The 14907-nt window shown below is 45.7% G+C and overlaps 1 protein-coding gene across 1 annotated transcript in view; it reads left to right on the top strand.

The window, feature by feature from the left end:
- The first annotated feature begins 261 nt into the window (after positions 1-261).
- The window catches only part of LOC146187496 (uncharacterized), a 224094-nt gene continuing 209448 nt past the window's right edge, over positions 262-14907 (top strand). Inside the window, exons 1-2 of the mRNA XM_084608220.1 lie at positions 262-403; positions 479-651. Of these exons, the coding sequence (XP_084464346.1) occupies positions 262-403; positions 479-651 (315 nt within the window). The remainder of the gene's footprint in view (positions 404-478; positions 652-14907) is intronic.

The raw sequence follows: 14907 nt of genomic DNA, 5'->3' as shown, positions 1-14907 counted from the left end.
ACAACACCGACTTACACTATATCATTCTGCTTTGGCCTGCCCAAAGCCACCCGGCGGCATTCCACCAATAACTCACCACACCCTCTCAACTTGGGAAGATGCCTTGTCCCACACGGAGCTGACCGAACAATGCCGGCTAATCGAGCGGGCCGAGAGGATTGCAGTGGCCCATGGACTTTTGAACTGACGTGTATTTCTTTCTTTCTCGATAGGCTCGGTGGCTACACTCCCGCGCAGTTCACTAACCCATTCGCATTCATCATGCAGGTGTTCACGTTCACTGCCAGCGCGCTGTTCGTCGCACTGCTAGCCCTCTCTCCAGCTACTGCTCAGCCTGTGGCCTCGTGCTACAGCGATTATGCCGCCCTGTCCTCTTATCCACCCGGAAACGAAGCTACGTCATGTCCGACGGAGCCCGTGCCAGAATGCCGTTTTCCGGACGACAACTGGAAAGCCTCATCACCACAGACATGAGCAGCCGATATAAAAGAGGATCAACCTTCTGTGCTTCTCTGTGGGCTCGGTGGCTACGCTCCCGTGCAGTTCACTAACCCATTCGCATTCATCATGCAGGTTGGTGTCCAGTATTCTTTGCTAACAAAAAGATCTAGTAACTACTTCCTTATTCAGCTGCCGAGCCCACATTGTTGCGTTTCCATTGTTGTTGTGTGCTGTAATGTTGTGCGCGCCTTGCTACTTTTAGCAGGCGACATTGAATCTAATCCAGGTCATAACATCAGCGAAGCGGTGCTTGCCGAGTTAAAGGGACACTAAAGAGAGAAAGGAAGTGGGTTTGCATCGATAGAATACCAGTTCCTGATTACAAAAAGACCACTCTTACTGAAAACAGAGCTGTTATAAGGTTGTAAAGAAGAATAACAGAAATACAGGTATCGCCACCACAGCCAAACAGCCGAGGCTCGCAACTACAAATCATGTGACGCGCTAGGGATCCCGGAGGCTGACAAATGCGAATTACGTTGCATGTTTGAATGCGGTAGTACGTTTTTTCTCAAACATGATAACACGCTTTTATCATACGTAAACGACGGCGAAAAGACAACGTAACCGTTGCAAGGCAAATACAAAAATATACTTGGAGGCGCTACAGGCACCCACTTCAGTTTTGGTTATGTTTCGGCTCAGGCATTTCGTGCGCACTCGGATAATTTGTTTGAACCTGCAGCGCCTGAATTACGAGCTTGGAGCAACAGATGCGCCTTGATGGTTCCCATTTGAGCATTCGGAGGCACGAGCGAGCGAAATCCGCTACCGCCGACACGCTCCTTCGTTCACACTTCTGCGCCAACATATCGTCGCCGTTGCCGCTTCGACTGCGACCTGACCGCTTGGCTGCTGCTACGTACGCCACGAAAAGCATACATATGCTAAGTACCGAAGGAAAAACGCATTATCATTCAATTTTTCACTAAATCATGGCACATCTGACCAACATATACTGCGTCAACAAGACCTTCAACGTGCTATTTGCAGGCGTCGTAAACAAAGGGGGCATACTTGCCGCTCATACCAAGGAGAGCGTCGATATATTGCGCTCGTCGCCCGGCGAAAAAAAGGGCCTCGGGTAAAAAGTAAAAACTAAAAATAACGAAGCACCAGAAATACATTACAAAAGGTTAAAAAAAAAATCGATTAGTAAAAAAAAAAAAAAAGACCGCCAGTAGCGGTAAGACTCGAACTCGCTACCTTGCTTCGTAACGTTCGGCGCTAACCGCTTTGCTACGCCACTTTTTTTTTTCTTTATTGCCGACTTTGACATTTGAAAGTGAAATCAGAAATACAGTGCATAAAACGCGTAAGCCAGGCTTCGGCAAACACGGATTAAAATTTTCGCAGCGACACCAAAACATCAAGCAAGGTAATCCATTCTGGTGGATCAGGGAGTGCTCGGTAACACTCTCTTAGTGAAACGACACTTTCAACAAAATGCTCGCGAACAGGACGCACGACAAGATCAGCAAGTTCAAATTGCATCCTCGTTTTCCATATTGAGTGCAGGCCCAGAAGCATAATCAAATCATATGGTATATCCGGTGATGTTTCTATCGGCAAGAATCTTATTCCATATGGATCGACGCCACGCCACAGGAACCTTGGAAATATTTCTAGTTTTTATGTCATGGCCCCATTTACAATAAAGTGTTTCTGCTGCCGGTCTAAAAATTACAACTTCTTGATCATCGGCGCATGCTGCCTGCTCTCACGTCTTGCAACTAATGTTCTGGATGCCTATGCGCACTATATTGTGCACTGGATCCATTTTAACATGTGGAATTTCACAGCGCTGGCAAATGTAGTGGCGCCGGCACTTCGGTTATGTGCTGCTACCGTGGACGTAATTTTCGCTGAACACGAAGCTGTAGCACAAACTTTGAAGGAAAAATGTGCGACGAAGCTTCAAAACTGACAAGCGCAGCAGCGAGGACACTATTTTGCTGGTAACCAAATCTTATTTGTATGTAAACATGTCAGGAAGCATTGCGATGACCGAAGGCTCGGTTTGTTTATACACAGTGCAAGAAGGAGCGCGAAAGCTTATCAACATGTAAAGTATTGTGCATTACAAGCGCTCTATGTTTTTTTCTGCCTTTATGGGCCCATCGCTCGGTAAATTACTCTCTTCATCGTTTTATTTATTTCGGCTGTGGCCGTCATTGCGAGTACGCTGTTGCCATGTTGGCCCTTGAGGGATGCGACGCCGCGGGCCGCGCCGGCTCGCTAGCTATCCCCGAGTCTCCGCTTACGCCATAGTGTGCGTCACTCAACTCTGACTACGTAGTCGGAGGGCACAGTTTGAATTCGACCGGCGGGAACAAGAAAAAACCTCAACTTCTTATCGCAATATCTCAGCAATTATTCGATTTTTTGCTGCCGGATATGCGGCGACAGTGTCACCAAATGTAGTTTATTAGATTTTGATACCACCTTTGGCTGTCTTTAGTGTCCCTTTAACAAATCTATCCGGCGATCAGACTACTCTAAATTGCGAAGTACTGGACGAACCAGATCATCTCAACTGACAATTTTATACCTAGTCTGTCTAAGCGCATAGCCCATCTGGAGGGCCTTTTCGGCGTTGCAGAGTAAATTGAACGCAATTAAAGCTGAAAATGATGCAATGGCCTCCAAGATTGACCTCTTGGAGGCACGGATCGATGACGCAGAAAATCGCTCACGTCGTAATAACCTCATATTTTATGGTATTCCCGATAGTAACCCGTCCGAAAATTACGCAGACTCCGAAGAAAAAGTTATCCAACATTGCCTCGCGAACATGAGCTTGACAGTCAGTCCAGAGAGCATTGAACGCACTCATCGCCTTGAGCGTTACTCACCTAAACACACTCGTCGAATCATTGTCAAGTTTAATTCACACAAAATTAAAAGCACAATACTCTCGAATGGCCTTAAATTTAAAGACACCGACATTAGCGTCGGTGAAGATTTCTCAAAGAAAGTCCGGCAGGCTCGAAAGCAGCTAATTGCGTTTGCTAATGAAAACTCTGCGAAATCCGTTTTAAACTACACGACTTTGCACATCGGTTCTAGGCGCTGCATGTGTGACGAAAGCTCGGAAACAGTACAGGAAATAGCTGCCGCCCTTTCTCAGTCAGCAGCTGCCACCCAGTCTCAGTCAGATTAGCAATCATCCTGCCATGCACCCGTTTCCACCGAACACCCGCCGAACACCCGTTTCAATAATCGTTCCGTATCTAGCATCTTGTTTTCCGTTATATACACTAATATTCGCAGTTTTCTTTCCAAGCGGGTGCTTGTTTATAGTCTCATCAAGTAGTAATCTACTGATACTAACTGAAACCTGGCTGAACGGTGACGTCTCAGATAATGAAGTACTATCTGAGTTGCCAAATTTTCAACTTTTTCGTAAAGACCGCAGCGAAGCACGCGGAGGGGGCGGGCTTATAGCTGTCAGCCAGGACTTTATATGTTCACTAATAGATGATTCTTCTGATTTAGAAATGTTATGGCTACACTGTCACGCTGCACCTAACACAGCCCTACTCGGTGTTTGTTACAGGCCACCTCACAGCATCCCTGATTTTTCCCGCCAAATTAATAACACACTAAGTCGACTGATCACAAAGCACCCTAATTCGCACGTCTTCCTCTTTGGCGATTTTAATTTTCCGAATATTGATTGGCAAAACCATACCACACCCATAGCTAATAATAGCGCAGCAAAGGGAATTCTTAGATTTCTTCAATAACATGAACCTCACTCAAGTTATACTGGAACCTACCCGCGTAACTGATAATTGCGCGAATATTCTAGATCTCTTATTAACAAATCATCCAGACAGTGTTCAGCCCATTACTTATCTGCCTGAAATCAGCGATCACAAAGTTATTCATGCTAACATTGTCCTCAAATCAACGCGCCGACGGAAACTCAATAAAACTATTCGCCTTATTGACAAAGGAAATTATGACATGATTAATAATGAACTCAATGCGTTTTTTTCCAGTTTTTGCGTCACGTTTTCATTCCCAGTCTATTCAAGAAAATTGATCGTTGTTCAATAATAAACTAGAAATTCTAACCAATCAGTTCATTCCTTTCTTCAGCTTTCAGGAGAATTCCCATAAGCCGTGGTTTAATAAAACCCCTAACCGTTTAGAAAACAAGAAGAACCGTCTTTACCGTTCAGTCAGGTTTCACGATACGAATTGCGCATGGGAAAAATGTCACGAAGCCGAAAAATCATATCTCTCCGCTATTCGTTAGCCAAACACACGTTCTTCTACTCAGACTTACCCACTCTGTTTAAAAGTAACCCGAGAAAAGTTTGGCAAGTCATAAACCCACATCATGCAACCGAGATAACGCTCTCAGATGAGTCAGGTGCAGTCTTCACTGAAGCCGAGTGCGCCACCATCTTCAATGCTGCCTTCGCATCTGTATTTACTAACGAGACTGAAATGCCTTTTTTGATGCTACATTCACAAACAGGTTGTGCCATGCCACCACTCATTTTCTTGTCATCAAATATTTCGTCCTTAATAGAAACTATGAATTGACAATATTGCCGCGAAACCTTCAAAACCGTATTTGTTGTTTTTTTAACAGCCGCCGGCATACAGGCTTATCACTCTGATTCTGAACCGAGTATCAGTTTCGTAATCTTTGTTTGTTAATGCTCGATGTCGCGAGTCACACCTTTATCAGTTTTGTTGTAGCGCAAGATGCACCGAGATCTGTCTCGAAGGTTCCGGCCACTCGGGTGTCTTTCCACAATGTTCCAGCCCGTGCTGGTAGCTGTTTGCGACGTTATCTAGATTATTCTATGCAGCCTTTAAATTGAGCGTTGCCGAGTGTGACGAGCATTCTTTGTCCGACGACCGACGAGCACGTTTGTTGCTATCACCGCCGCCGAGTTGCTTAGTTTTTTTGCGGACGCAAGTCAGCCCAATAAAGAGTTTCTTCAGTGCAACCATCGACCCTTCATTTGTGTCATCGACCTTGTCACCCCTACGTGACAATATTAACTCGAAGCTCCTAAAGAATACCAGGGATATTTCTAACAAATTTTTATGCTAACTTTTCTTGCAGTCATTCTCTCGGGGCGAATGCTAGACGACTGGAAAATTGGTAAGGCCGTTCCAGTCTTAACATCAGGCAAAAAAATTCACCGGTAAATTACCGACCCATTTCTCTTACAAGCATACCCTGCAAACTCTTGGAACACGTCATTTACACAAATATCATGAGCTTCCCCGACTCTAACAACTTTTTTCATCCGTCACACATGGTTTTAGAAAAGGCCACTCATGTGAAACCCAGCTTGCTATTTTTCTTCTTGATTTGCATGGTAATCTTGACACTAACCTGCAGACCGATGCATCTTCCTAGATTATGCAAAAGCGTTCGACAAGGTACCACACAAACGATTACTACTAAAACTGTCATACTTGAACTTGCCTACCGATATTTTAAAATGGATAGAAGAATTTCTCACTAATCGCACGCAGTTTGTCACTATTAACGATCACAATTCTAACCCCATTCTTGTAACATCCGCTTGCACAAACGATCTTAAGACTGTCTTAATTAAGTCCAGACTTAACTGGAGTCTTAAGGATAGGCAGCTAGCATGGCTGCTTAAGACTGGGCTTCAGTCTTGACTTGAATAGGTCGCTTGCAAGATTACGACTCTAGTGCCGTCTTAGCTAAGACACAAGGACGGCAGGTACCTAAGTAGCGAAACAGGGGAAAGCAGGAACGTGCTGGCCCCGTCCCAGCTTTGAGATGTAAACATTGTCATTCTTGCGTTGTGCTAGATCCGTGCCGTTGCTTTTTTGCGGCTTAAGATTGTGTCATGAGGTAAAATGACCACCGTGGTTGCTGAGGGTGTTCATGGAAGCCACTCTGGTGAACACGGGCCGAGCCGAAGTGAGCAACAAAGATTGCAGTCGGCTGTTTTGCTGTGTGGCCTGTGCGCTCACTAGTACGTTTTTTCCTCTGTCAGCATTCGTTCTCCAGCAGTGTAATTCTCTGCAACTGTTGAAATCACTGGTTCTGCGTTTCGGCACCCGGCTGCAAGCGTACGAAGCATTTGGGCCCCTTTCGCGGCGCACTAAGGCAGCCAAGCACATCGTGAATCAGTGAGCGTTCAGTGAAAAAAAAAAAAAAAAATAGAACGTGCGATAAAATCGTCCTTGTGACTAAGTGCGTCTCCGGTGATGGCCGAAGAGCTTCCGCGTCCAACGCGCATGTTGTAATGTATAATGTTATTCGACGTATGTGTGTGTGTGCGTGTGTGTATGTGCGCGCGCTTATGTTTGCGCGCTGTGCACCGTGTGCATACGTCTCGTGGTGGAGTGGTGCGCGTGATCATGCCTGTGTCACGTCTGTGGTCGTCGGTGGCTTTAATGCAATGCTGTGCTCTCTACATGCCTCCATTTTACTGTCTCCGTACTGTAAACGACCCGTGATCAGCACAAAATTCCGTCCTTGGGTCATGTTTGTGTTCACAGAGCATTTGGGCATGAATTGCAATAATATTCGCGCTGCAATTAACGCAAGAAAGGTTTTATGAAGTTGGATGTGAGGAAAAAGCAGAAAGAGACACGCACAGACCACGTTTTCACTAGTTGCTGCAGCATTTTATTTTACTCCTTTATTTTTGCAATGTGCGCCACAGACGTGCTACCAGTTTTTTCCCCCGCTTTAGTACAGATATGTCCTTTGTATGAAGATTGGGAAAGACTTCAACCTTGCTATTGTCTTTGTTCCTGTTGGCCGTATTTTTACCTTTTGACATAACAGGAATTGCGGTATGCTGTGTTGCACTGTAGAAAACAGTCTAGTTTGATAGCTAACAAGGGGTATATTCATTACCTGCGTTGCTTGATGTTGATTAAAAATAGTAAGCTTGACGGACAGGACTTTTTTGTGGCACATGTCTTCAAAAATTTGAACAGCTGTCAGACGATTTGGTGGTGCTCCACATTTATGAGCAGGGCATACACATGCGTACACATAACAGCGCATACACATAAAACATGAAGTGCTTAAGCGACTCTTAAAGAGAGGTGTCAATGACAGGACTTGTTGCCGCTTGGCTGGAATACCAAGCACTCGTGGATCAATTGTAGTCGTAAAAAGTCATTGTTAGGCATTTGGTCATTACAAGTCATTTTAGTCATTTCTATTCAATTTAAATCACAGGTCGTCGGTACACATGTGGGTCATCAAAAGTCATAATCTCTAATAATCAATATCACTATCATTTTTCCTGTCACCTGTTCTCATATGACAGACACGTCCCGGTGACGGGTCCGCCGCTCACCTACTGAAAATTTACAAACCGACTATGTCTTCATTCAAGCACCCATTTAGTGCTGTCTGCCCATACGTTTTGAGAACATGATTTTTTTTTGTTTACAGGATTTAGCACGTCAAGTTTTAAGCAATGTCATAGTCGGGATGTGCACAAGCTTACTGCGTCTTTTTTTTAACATACACTGAGATTGCACAGTGCATTGCCAGCTTTGTGTTTAGTCATCATCTAAACGCAGACACCAAGGCCAGAATCGAAGTAGGGTTCTCCAAATCTAACAGTCAAGTTCCATAAACTGAGCCAGTGCGTTGTGCTCAGACAACATGAGTACCCACAGGCCGCCGAGCTGCAAGTTGTGATGTGAATGATGTAATTTTGGGCCTAGGAACAACACAAAGGCTTGGTAATGAGAAATTATGGAGGCTGAAAACAAGGCAACTAACGAAGGAAACAGTTTATTTTGCAAGAGGAAATTACTGAGAAAAATTATTCTTGAAAAAAACAACAACAAAAGCAACAGGCATGCAAATGCTTGCTGGGCACTGGCCTTATTAGACAGTGACCAACTAGCATGAGCCTCTTGCTGCTGGCTGAAAACAGTTTGCATGCACTGGCACAATGACATGGGCAAAGATGTTCATAGAATGGCTGAAAAAAGAAACATGCTGTAGACTGAACTCAGCGAACACATGGAGTCTTAATAATAACTGCCAGCATTTCGAAACAAGGACCACTGAATAGGAATGTTGCATGTTTATGTAATTTTATACTAGAGTACTTAATAAAAATTGCATTGCAATATTCTAAATGTTACACAGGTACCTCTTGAAAGATTCAGTGCACTATGCATCAAAGGGAACAAAATGTAGCGCACCAAGACAAGGACAGAGAAAGAAGGCACACACAGAATTCATTTGGCAGCGACAACTGGACCACCTCAGAAGACAGCATAGGAACAAGGCTCCTAAACCTGAGTGCGTCATCCACGCACCTCAAGAATTGGTTCTACCTGAGCATGTGAAATCTGTTTTGTCGCTGGGACCTAAGTTCGCCCTGGATCCAAAACCGTCTTCAGTGGAGCGGCTCACGTTCGTACACCAGATTTCTAGGATCCTACCCGAACAAGAGTCCGACCACTGTGTTTCTGCAGGTGTAGACATCTTACAACGATGTAAGTTGCAGCCTTCTAGACTTCCTGTAAATCGAGTTATGCCCTATCTTGAGCAGCATTCGTTGTGTCTTCTTCCCGCAGACAAAGAAGGGGGGTTTGCTGTACTGCCGTCTGCTCTTTTTCATAAAAAAGCATGTGAAGCTGTGTCCTCCGCGTTCAACTGTCATCCAAAACTTAATATGTCAAAACTTAAAGCTGAAGCAAAGAAACTATGCAAGAAATTGGACATTAGGTCTGTGCTCAAAAAGATTACAGGGTGTAAAAAAGAGTTCCTTCAGGTTTTCTTCAGTGCAAAGACCCATAAAACTGATGTACCGTTCCGTGCTATTGTATCTGAGAATGGCACATGGCGAAAATCTGTGGCCCTGTGGTTACAAGAAAAACAAACTGCTTTCTGTTCAAGATCCCTTCCTTGTCCGTAACTCTGAGCAGGTGTTAGATTTTGTTAATTCACATGCAGATCAAGGCGTTTTTGCTTTCTCTGTTGATGTAAAAGACTTGTACTATTCCATTCCGCATGACGCTCTCCTATCCTGTATTGAAGATAGCATTGATCAGTATGGGCCGATTGCCTTTCAAAATGCTTGTGGTATTTCAGTGAATGGATTTTTAGAATTATTACTGTTTTACCTGACTTCGACTTTCATAATTTTGGATGGAAAATCATACCTTCAGAAACAAGGCATCTGCATTGGGTCGTGCATAGCCCCCATTCTAAGCGATTTATTTTTAGCCCAGCTGGACAGGTCTTTCGCTGATACAGTAACTGATACCAATGTTATTAGGATTTTTAGATACGTTGACGACTACCTCATTGTACTTAACAGAAATGACGGTTCCTTCATGGATGACGCTTTTAATGTCCTCGCGCTGTTTCGTAACCATTTCAAACCTCTAGAATTAACATTTGAATGACCTGAAACAGGTGGTATTCAATTCCTAGATATTAACTTCATACTTCATCATGATCGGACGTGCTGGATGTTTAAACCTCGTGGCGAAGAACCATTGTTACCTTTCAATTCATCGCACTGTAAACTTGTGAAACGTTCCCTTGCTCGCCTTTCGTTTGTTAATTCTCTGAAGAAATCTTGCCCGCACCTCATGTATGACAGTTTTTCACAACAGTGTAAGCGTCTAGAATGTGCCGGGTACTCTTCCCATCTTCTTGTGTGCGTGGCCGAAGGTGTTTTGAAGAAAGTATGCCAGAAAAAGTGGATGCCAGTCAACAGGCCCCGTGTAAGAAAGAAAAAATTGCCGTCATCCCTTACATTCATAGGCTGTCCCATAATCTCAAAAAGTTGCGCAGCGATCGGGAGTTAGAGTGGCTTTCTCGGCTCTGAATAAGTGAATAAGTTGAGTCAGCTATGCACTAAAACTTCGTCAGAAGCCAAGAAGGTGATAGACTGCACAAAGAAACTTAAAGAAAAATTGGTTAACTGCATCCAAAATGTAGTCTATCAAATACCCCTATCCTGTGGCAAGCAATATATTGGTCAAACGGGCAGATGCCTCAATGATAGGCTTCGTGAGCATGGCCGGGATGTCAGTAACAGGTGTGGTAAAGGTTTGTCGGCTCATTGCCGTGTTTGCAATTGTATTCCTCTCCTCAAAAAAAGTATGGTTTTAAAAGTGCACAAAAACCGGTTAACGCGTGAAATAGTTGAAGCTGAATGGATTACTCTTTTGAAAGATGATTGTATAAGTAACCCTTCTGTCGCGTTGTTGCCAAAGGAGATTGCGTATCTGGCTGATATGACTTGCTAGCGCATGTTCTTTTGGCGCATGTGATAAGCGGTGATATAAAACCATGCTTTCTTCCTTGAATAAACATTAGTTGGAAGTTAGCGCTGTGTGTGTCTTCTTTCTCTGTCCTTGTCTTGGTGCGCTACATTTTGTTCCTTTCGATCATGTACGAACAAGCCCAAGTATCTACCCTTCTGTACTATGCATCACATTGTGAAATAGAAAACAGCAATTTAATAATATAATATAATATACTTTACTTTTCCTTTAACACAAGGAAAGGAAAGGAGCAGCCGCTAAAAAGCTGCTTCGAAGAGCAGCTTGACGGGGCGGCTTCCCCTGTATGTGACGGCTTTTAACAGCAGAGAAGTCACGCTTACACAATGAATAAATAATGAATGGAGAAATAATTAGATTACAAAAAAGCACAAGGTAAATTAGGAAAAATACTTGAAAATAATACAGAGACATGCTGCAAGATAGAACTCTTAATTTAAAAATATGTGTTCATAGAAACATTTTGTGGATTAATTTAATGAGAGGAAGGAAAAAATGTTGACGACTATAAGGAAATTACTGATTTAATATGGTAGGAAGCCTGAAGCGAAGCATCTGCTTGACATAGTTCGTCCGGCATGCTGTAACGTGCCAATGCTCCGGGTTACGGGTGTCGTATGTGTTTATGTTGTCTTGAAGCGCTGCTATGAGTGTTAGTGTGTTGTCCTTTTTATTGATGTCTTGTTTATATAATAACAAAAGCCTGTAGGTATACAAAGATGTTACTTTACCCATGTTTAGCTGCTTAACAAAAGCCTGTAGGTATACAAAGATGTTACTTTACCCATGTTTAGCTGCCATGTTAAGCTGCTTAGGCGAAAATTTCACGAGTTATATCGAGGACGTCGTCGACTTGTGCAAGCGCGTGAATGCTTCTATGTCAGAGGCCGACAAGATTAAGTACATTCTGCAAGGCATTGATGACGACGCCTTCCAGATGCTCGAGATATCCGCACCGTCGCAGAAGTGGTCACACTGCGTCAAAGTTATGATGAACTGCGCAAACAAAGGGCCATAACTCGCGCGAACACCATGCATTCTGAGTCGCTTGCTGGCCTGACAGATGCAGCTGAACATTCTGTGCTCCTGCCACAAATCAAGAGCTTCATTCGGGAAGAAGTTGCTCGACAGCTCTCCCTTATGTCCTGCCATGAAGGGCCTTCCGCGCACCTCGCTCCCAGTTTGCGCCAGATCATTCAAGAACAGGTAGCTGAATCCCTTCCTCCAGCCCCTCAATCCATGCCTGTCGCAGCCCCGTTGACCTATGCGGCTGTTGCGGCCCGACCACAACCTATACGTATGATCCGCCGCAATCTGCTTACGTTCAGCCGCCTCCTAATCCTGCTCGAGAACCTGCGCAGTTTTCTCGACCGGCTCCACGACCATACAATCCCTGGCGCACGACAGATAACCGGCCAATTTGTTACACTTGTAGGCTGGCTGGACATATTTCTCGTTATTGTCGAAACCGTCTCCCAGTGTCGGCACCACCTACTCATGGCCCTAGGTACTGGTCTTCGACGCCTCAGTGTTCCGCGCCTACTGAGCCTCCAGCCAGCCGCCATTTCTCCCCAGACCGTTCAGCCATGTCCGACCGCCGTTTACCGTCGCCGCGACGCCGGTCTATCTCTTCAATGCGACGTCGACAGAACGCTTCACTTGAGGAAAACTAGAGGCCGCAGTTTCAGAGGTGAGAACTGCGACCCCGTCGAACTTCCCAAGCCTTCATCTGTCGCCGGCAAACCTTATTGAAGTTTTCGTCGAGGGTGTTGCTGTCATGGCTCTAATTGACACTGGTGCTGCGCTTTCGCTTATGGACGCAAAACTATGTAGCTCTTTAAAGAAAGTGAAAACGCCAATTGCGGGACTTTCGTTGCGAACGGCCAGCGCGCAGAATATCAAGCCTTTAGCAGGGTGCACCGCTCGAGAGGTTATCCAGAATTGCCTTTATACAATTGAGTTCGTCGTGCTGCCAAGTTGTTCACACGCTGTAATTTTAGGCTGGGATTTCCTATCGCGTCACGCTGCTATTATCGATTGCGCTCGAACTGAAGTGGGGTTCTCGACTTTGCCCGATGCCTTACCAGACGCTGATCTACCAAATTCCTGTGCTAAAGCCCTCGTCGCCAAAGATATCGACCTTCCTCCCTGCTCTTCTGTGCTTGTTCGCGTCGCTTGTGCCTCTGTTAGCGATGACACCGTTCTCTTCACACCAGCCCATACTTTCCTGCGCCGCAAGTGCCTACCATTGCCCTACGCTGTGCTCGCTATTTCCGCTATTCTTTCAACGTTATGGGTCTCTAACCCATTTAACTCCCCGGCTGCATTGCGCCATGGTGAATGCCTCGGCAGTATCCAGCCAATCGCATCTCTTCTGATCTCTGAGGAACCTGACGATGCGCCGCACTCTGCCGTGAATGCGCTCAGCCCCCTTCACCTGCACCCGCTTCCCCCTCTACAGACTTGTTCCTCCGTTCCATCGACGCCGATCTTCCTCCAGCGCAGCGTACTCAGCTTTTGAACCTACTACATCACTTTCGCTCCTCCTTCGACTCTAATCAAAGTTCTTTGGGTCAAACTTCTACAGTCACTCATCGCATCGACACCGGCACCCACGCACCACTGCAACAGCGCCCCTATCGTGTGTCTGCAACCGAACGCCAGGCTATTGAAGAGCAAGTCGACCGAATGATTAAGAATGGCGTGATTCAGCCCTCAAGCAGCCCTTGGGCGTCACCTGTTGTCCTCGTAAAAAAGAAAGATGGTTCTATCCGCTTCTGTGTCGATTATCGCCGCCTTAATAAGATTACGCGAAAAAACGTCTACCCTATTCCACGCATCGACGATGCTCTCGATTGTTTGCAAGGCGCCCAGCTATTTTCTTCGCTAGGCTTACGTTCCGGGTACTGGCAAGCTCCCCTGGAAGCGGCTGATCGCCCCAAAACTGCCTTTGTAACTCCCGACGGCTTGTACGAATTTACAGTTATGCCGTTTGGCCTTTGTAATGCTCCGGCAACATTTGAGCGGATGATGGACACCATTTTGCGTGACCTAAAGTGGAAGACGTGCCTCTGCTACCTCGACGACATTGTCGTCTTTTCTGCTGACTTGGACACACACCTCTACCGTCTGAAGCACGTTTTGACCTGCGTATCTGATGCCGGACTGCAGCTGAATTTAAAACAATGTCGTTTTGCCGCCCACCAGCTCACCATTCTCGGCCACGCTGTCTCCAAAGAAGGTGTATCCCCAGACCCTGCCAAACTTCGTGCCGTAGCAGCCTTTCCCAAACCGACTTCCATCAAAGATCTACGTAGCTTCCTCGGGCTGTGCTCTTACGTTCGCCCCTTTATTATAAATTTTGCTTCAATTGCTGCTCCCTTGGCAGACCTTCTGTCCAGCAGTTCCGACCTTTCGTCGTGGTCGTCAACGTTCGACGATGCCTTCAATGCTTTACGCCGCATTCTCCCGGTACCGCCTGTCCTACGTCACTTCGACCCCACAGCGCCTACTGAAGTCCACACGGATGCCAGTGGTATTGGTCTCGGCGCTGTGCTCGCTCAGCGCAAATCAGGTTATACTGAATACGTGGTCGCCTATGCTAGCCGTACACTCACGAAGGCTGAATCCAATTACTCTGTCACTGAAAAAGAGTGCTTAGCGATTATTTGGGCTCTTACTAAATTCCGTCCTTACCTCTATAGACGCCCATTTGACGTAGCGACGGACCACCATGGGCTTTGCTGGCTTTCCTCACTGAAAGACCCGTCCGGCACACTAGCAAGATGGGCTCTTCGCCTTCAGGAATATGATGTCCGCGTTGTTTACCGCTCCGGCCGCAAGCATCACGACGCCGACGCACTTTCCCGCTGCCCCCTTATAGCTGAAGTCTCCAACCTTTCCTCTTCCGAAGATTCCCCGCCATCGCTTCACATCAATGACATGCCGTCAGTGCAACCGGCAAGATCCTTGGATAAATTCTCTCCTCAATTTTATCTCCAATCCTACAGCTGCTTCTCCATCACGTGCTCTCCGCCGCCATGCTTCCCACTTTGCAATTAGTGATAACCTTCTCTACCGCCGCAACTACTGCGCAGATGGCCGCAAGCC

This window comes from Amblyomma maculatum, chromosome 6 (genome assembly GCF_055883805.1).
Source record: "Amblyomma maculatum isolate TAMU_Amacu chromosome 6, ASM5588380v1, whole genome shotgun sequence".
NCBI classification, from domain to species: domain Eukaryota; kingdom Metazoa; phylum Arthropoda; class Arachnida; order Ixodida; family Ixodidae; genus Amblyomma; species Amblyomma maculatum.
Note: the sequence above shows the minus strand (reverse complement) of the source record. Positions and strands in the feature narration are given on the sequence as shown.